The sequence below is a fragment of the Nilaparvata lugens genome, chromosome 6 (assembly GCF_014356525.2).
Source record: "Nilaparvata lugens isolate BPH chromosome 6, ASM1435652v1, whole genome shotgun sequence".
In the NCBI taxonomy this organism is placed as follows: domain Eukaryota; kingdom Metazoa; phylum Arthropoda; class Insecta; order Hemiptera; family Delphacidae; genus Nilaparvata; species Nilaparvata lugens.
The window spans coordinates 22,660,597-22,666,990 of record NC_052509.1 but is presented as its reverse complement, the minus strand read 5'-3'; the positions used below and the strand labels follow the sequence as shown (position 1 = coordinate 22,666,990).

General features: G+C 35.9%; 1 protein-coding gene across 1 annotated transcript; it reads left to right on the top strand.

Annotated features, from left to right (window-relative positions):
- Window positions 1-2,471: 2,471 nt before the first annotated feature.
- LOC120351997 lies at window positions 2,472-4,623 on the top strand. The gene is made up of 2 exons (XM_039431391.1): window positions 2,472-2,626; window positions 2,699-4,623. The coding sequence occupies exon 2, from the start codon at window positions 2,971-2,973 to the stop codon at window positions 4,621-4,623; it is 1,653 nt and encodes a 550-aa protein (XP_039287325.1). The 5' UTR covers window positions 2,472-2,626; window positions 2,699-2,970.
- The last annotated feature ends 1,771 nt before the right edge of the window (window positions 4,624-6,394 follow it).

Below are 6,394 nucleotides of genomic sequence, written 5' to 3'. Positions count from 1 at the left end.
GGTCATCGAAATTTGAAAGACTTATTCAGTCAGGATGGTTTTGGGATGGAAACATTTTATGGAACAATGAGCTTTGAAAGATTCAATTTCTTATTGCAATGTATACGCTTTGACGACATCAATTCAAGGAATGAACGACGCAATGTTGATAAATTTGCTACCTTTAGGGACGTGTTTGAAATTTTTGTTCGAAACTATGAGGAGAACTTCACGCTTGGTTGTTCCACTACAATTGATGAGCAACTTGTCCCATTCAGGGGCAAGTGCTCATTTAGACAATACATGAAGAGCAAGCCAGCGAAATATGGCTTGAAAATATTCACTCTCACAGATGCAAAAATGTTCTATGTGAAAACAATGGAGGTTTATCTTGGAATGCAACCAGAAAATAGCCCATTTGCTGTATCAAATAAGCCCCATGATGTTGTACTGCGTTTGGTCAAGTCTATTGAGGGAAAAGGGAGGAATGTGACAGCTGATAATTGGTTTTCTAGCTATCATTTAGTGTATCAGTTGTTGGCAAAAAAACGACCTATGTAGGAACAATACGAAAAGACAAAGGAGAACTACCACTCGAGATGACTAGAAAACAACGAGAGCCGCTCAGCAGCATATTTGGATTTCAAGATTCAGTGACAATTGTATCTTATGCTCCCAAAAGAAACAGGAGTGTTGTGCTCATCTCCAGTATGCACTACGACGACAACATTGACCCTGAAGAGCAACAAAAACCAGAAATAGTAACCTATTACAACAGCACGAAGTCAGGAGTTGATGTAGTAGATGAGAAGTGTGGCACGTATTCTACCTCGAGAAGATGCAGACGATGGCCTCTAGTTCTATTCTACAGGCTTCTAGACATTGCTGGAATTAATTCTCAAGTGGTATTCATGTGCAACAATGCTGACATCAATCAACCAAGAAGATTATTTTTGAAAGAAATTGGATTAGCTATGGTAAGACCACAGGCAGCTAAGCGATCCACCATAGCTTGCATTCCAAAACATCTACGAGACTCTGCCAAAAAGATTAGCCAAGTACCAATGGAAGAAGGGAACATCAACAGAGCAAATGTGAAAGGAAAGAAATTAAGATGTGTTATCTGTCCGAGAAGTAGAGACATAAAAACAAGTTCTTCATGTTCAAAATGCTGTCAGCCAATGTGTGTCAATCACATGAAAAACGTTTGCGAGGAGTGCCTCATCTCCCAGAATTAGTCAGAATAAGCCTTTTCATGCAGAAACATAACATGTAAGTCAATTATTTTCGTCTAATATACAATAAAAATTTACTAAAATTTTGAATTTGTAGTAATATGCTGATCAATGTGTATTTTGAATCACTCTACATAGTTGGAATAAAGGTAAATTCAAGTAAATAAAATAAGCAAACTATCATCAAAATACAAGGAATAGTATTTTTCTAGTGATTTTCATTGTTTCTCAGTAAGGATCGACAGTTAGATAAATATTATCATATCATTTTGATTTTTTTTTAATTTTACTAAAAAACACTACATTTTCATCTCGAAATTGTAAGAGTTTCAAAGATATGCAATAAATATTGATAATTCTCATATTTATACACTTCATTTATAGTGAAACCATTCAAAACACTCCTAGGAATAAGATAGGGTGCAGTGGGGTAAGTGCATTTTGGGGTAAGAGCATACTTTGCCTTTAAAAAGCTTAGTTTTTTACAAAATGTGCCCAAATTCAGTAAATATTAAGTTCAATATGTTTTTTACATTTACCAATTGAGGAAATAATATTTATTTTACAAAAACACAATATTACACCACATATTGTAACATCCTACTTTTTCGGTCAACTCTGAAGTTCGTAAGGTTTTTTAAAAAAATCGTAAAAAATACTAATTATTTAATAAACAAGTTTTTCTTGTATGAAATATATCATTTTTTAAGTGCTCTTTTCAGTGCCCTCCTTTGTTTTGTTACATTTTGTATACTGTATCGATTGGAGGGGGGTATGCTCTTACCCCTGAAAAGTAGTATGGCGGGGTAAGTGCATTTTCAAACAAGGGGTAAGTGCATACGGGGTATGCACTTACCCCGCTCCATGGTTACTAAAGCCACTTTCCTTTTTACACTAGCTTTACGCATTTAATCATACCTGTTTATATATCCCGTCCTTATCTTATCATTTTATAAGATTTATTTTAATGGTAAGATTACCTTGGGCCTAACTTTCTCTATTTTAATTTATGTTTTTCCTGTTTTATCACGCTTTTGCCTATCTGCTTATTCCTGTACTTGCTAGCCTAGTTTGTTATTTTTTGTTGCAGATTGCGCAGCCGAGTAGATCTTTAAGTAGAGCCTGCTATTAAAAGCTTGTGGAAAAACATTGTAGAATAGCTAATTCTAGTTAGTAAAGTGATAATGACTTTTTAAGTTAACATAAACTGTAAAGTGATAAAATGGTGCGAAATTATGTAAAAAAATCCAACAGGGGTGCAAATTACACCCCTGAGACCTTACAAAAAGCTATAACAGACATTAAAGCTGGGGTTATAACATGTGACAGAGCTAGTGTATTATACAACATCCCTAAACCTACATTAGTTGATCATGTGAAAGGAAGACGAGGCTTAAAATCAAATACGTATGGTAGGCCCACAGTATTACCACCTGAAGACGAACAACAATTAGCAGAGGCTCTTAAATTGATGGATAAAAATGGTTTTGGGCTGTCCCGAAAAGAAATTTTGCAACTGGTAAAGGAATATGTTGAGGTAAATAATGTGAAAACCCCTTTCAAGAACAACTTACCAGGAGAAGACTGGTACTTAGGGTTTTCAAAGCGACACAATCTCTCTATAAAAAAACCTCAAGGCCTTGAACTGGCCAGAAAGAAAGCGTGCAATCCCTTCATCATAAAAGAGTACTTTTCACTTTTGGAAAAAACTTTAAAAGAACTCAGTCTTGAAAACAACCCTCATCAAATATGGAACATGGATGAAACTGGATTCTGTGTTGATCCGTCACGTACAAAGGTTGTTGGTGAAAAGAATTCTCCCTCTTACAGAATAACTAGCTCTCCTGGAAGGGAGAACGTCTCGGTGTTAGTAGGTTGCAGTGCTGGTGGTGATAAGTTGCCTCCCTTGATAATATACAAAGGTAAAAACATATGGGATGAGTGGACGGCACCTATTGGTGAAGGATATCCAAGAACCGTGTATGCAGCAACTGCAAATGGCTGGATGGAGAGTGAGGTATTTGAAAATTACTTCACCAACACTTTTCTCAAGAGCATTGGGACAGAAAGACCTGTGCTATTACTCTATGATGGTCATGCAACCCACATCTCACTAAATCTTGTTCTAAAAGCTAAAAGTGAAGGAGTAACCATTTTAAAACTACCTCCACATAGCAGTCATCTACTACAACCCCTTGACCTAACTGTGTTTAAGTCGGTCAAAACTCGTTACGATGAAAAACTTGTTAAATGGCAGAGGCAGCACAATGCTGCTAAAGTTCCAAAGAAAGTACTTTCACGGGTTATCGGGGAAGTATGGGTGGAAACAAAACCTGAAATCATTGTTAAAGGATTTTCCAAAGCTGGGATACATCCATTTAACAGTAAAGTGATCAGCGATGATCGATTCAGTAAAGAAGATTTGGAACGTTGGAGGAATGCCAATAAGAATACAGTTACTCCTTGCCAGACGGATGAAACTAGGGTGGAAGAAGAAAGAATAGATGATCCTGATGAGATGAATAAAACTACACAAGAAGGAAGAAACGAAAGTGAAAATACAGACTTCGAGGAGAAAGTGAAAGGAGATAGAAGTAAGGTTGCTGTAATGAGTGAGAAAAAAAGTGATGACCTGGCTGTTCCTGGACCAGCAAACGTTTGTCGAACTCCAGTAAAGACCACACCGAAAAAAACTTTTGAGTATTTATTGCTACAGAATATAAGTACATGCAAGAAAGACTTGGTAAAAAGTAAGAAACAGAGAATGGCTGTTGGAGCCGAAGTAATAACGAGAGAAGAAGGTATTCAAAGACTGAAAGAGCTTGAGGAGCAGAAAAAATTGGAAGCTGAAGAAAAACGGAGAAAACAACTTGAAAAACTAAGAAGAAAAACCGAGTCGAAACCTAAAAACAAGAGAAAATTATTTGAAAGAAAGAAAATGTCAAAACCTAACCCTAAGAAACAAGATTCAAGTAAGAACTTGTTTGAATCTGATGAAAGTTCTGATGATGAGGGTGATGGAGTCATGTCGCTTGCTTCTGTAAGTTCAGAAGAAAATATAAGAGAAAGAATTATTCAAGAGGAGAAAAGTGATGAGGAATATGAGGCTACATTGGAGAAAAAAGAATATAAGAAAGGTGATTGGGTCTTAGTAAAATTTCCAACTAAACAGACAGTAAAACACTTTGTGGGGGAAATTGTAGACTTAAGTGATCCTGATGAACCTTTGATAAGATACGTCAGAAGAGTTCCTGGCACCAGCTCTGCGTCCGTTTTCCGGTACCCTGAAAATGAAGATGTGGGGGAAACCCAAAGTGAAAATATATTGGTAAAACTACCTCAGCCTTCATTGGGACGAAGGGGGGAACTGATTTTTAAGATCAGGTTCTCGACCTACAATGTCCAATAAGTTAGTTAAGCCTTGGGACTGTAAATATGTAAATAACTCATCACAGCCTTTTATTTTACAAGTTTTAAAAGTAAGCTTTATTTAGTTTTTCTGAACCTGTGGACAGTTGTTGACTTAGCCTAGTTCAAATACTCATTAGTTTTTTAGTGTGAAGACTACTGTGCGTGTATATATGTGTGTGTGCGCGCCATTGCATAAAAGCACTTACCGGTATGGGGAGTGACAAGCCACAACGCACTTTCCCCGAACATTAAAAGTAAAAAAAATGGACATTTCAAGAATTACTTTGACAAATTTAACAAAAAAGATTCATCAGAATGATAAAACAAGATGGAAACATCACTCAGGTATGTTTGTCTTTATTTTATTTTATTGTTTTTTACAAAAGTATGGAATGGCATTTTTTCTAAATTTCAATAACGGCTGACAAAAAAGTTTGTAGCTCTAGAACCAATCAACCGATTTTTATCTTTCTTACACCATTTTACAGCTTTAAAAAGGAACTATATGCTCTTACCTCACACATTTCTAAAGGCTGTAGTAATAGTGAACAGAGGCCCAAGTATGCTCTTACCCCTTTTCATGGGGTAAGTGCATACGTGTGACACTTTTTTTTCAAAATAATGCAACTTTTTTCCTTTTTTAAACACAAAAGTTTTATTCCAATCCCAAAATGAGAACCCTTGGAAGTATACCTGTGCCAAATTTCAATACCTTCGGTTGCATGACATACAACTGAGAGTATCACAAAGTTGAGCTCATAAAAAAACGTATGCACTTACCCCAACGTATCTGACAACGTTGCAGAGGTAGGAAAGGATAGCGCTATCTGTTTTGTCGAATGATAGACAAGAATAGCAACACCAATGTCAATTAAATTCCGCCATTATAACGTGAACCTCATTACAGTGTCCAGTACCCTTGCGTGTTCCGCTTCAGTTACTGATCAAAATCAAAAAAATTTCAAGTTGAAATGCGAATTTGTTTTTCCATCAATTATTTATCGGCATCCATGGAAGAACGGAGAAAACAACTTGAAAAACTAAGAAGAAAAACCGAGTCGAAACCTAAAAACAAGAGAAAATTATTTGAAAGAAAGAAAATGTCAAAACCTAACCCTAAGAAACAAGATTCAAGTAAGAACTTGTTTGAATCTGATGATGAGGGTGATGGAGTCATGTCGCTTGCTTCTGTAAGTTCAGAAGAAAATATAAGAGAAAGAATTATTCAAGAGGAGAAAAGTGATGAGGAATATGAGGCTACATTGGAGAAAAAAGAATATAAGAAAGGTGATTGGGTCTTAGTAAAATTTCCAACTAAACAGACAGTAAAACACTTTGTGGGGGAAATTGTAGACTTAAGTGATCCTGATGAACCTTTGATAAGATACGTCAGATACTTAGTTTGACAAAAAAGTTTTTTAATATTTAGTTAAAAAAAAAAAATGATGGGGGTCTAGCAGACCCCCGCGCCAGTAGTAGTGTCAGAAAAAACCGCGCCAGTGCTTAAGGGTTAATATTAGATCTCGAATAAATGTGTTATTCATAGTGTTATTCATTCAAATGTATAAATTTTATTCTTCTCATAAAGATTAGTATTCATAAGTGTTGAAACAACATTTCGTGAAATGATCCTTATTTGGGTCACTTGGCCCTATAGAGGGAAACATAGTACAAATTCGATCAACAGGCCACATGACCCAGAATTGACCCATGGCTTAAAAATTATGTTTCATCAAAATTTATGAGTCAGTGTAATTCCTACATATATT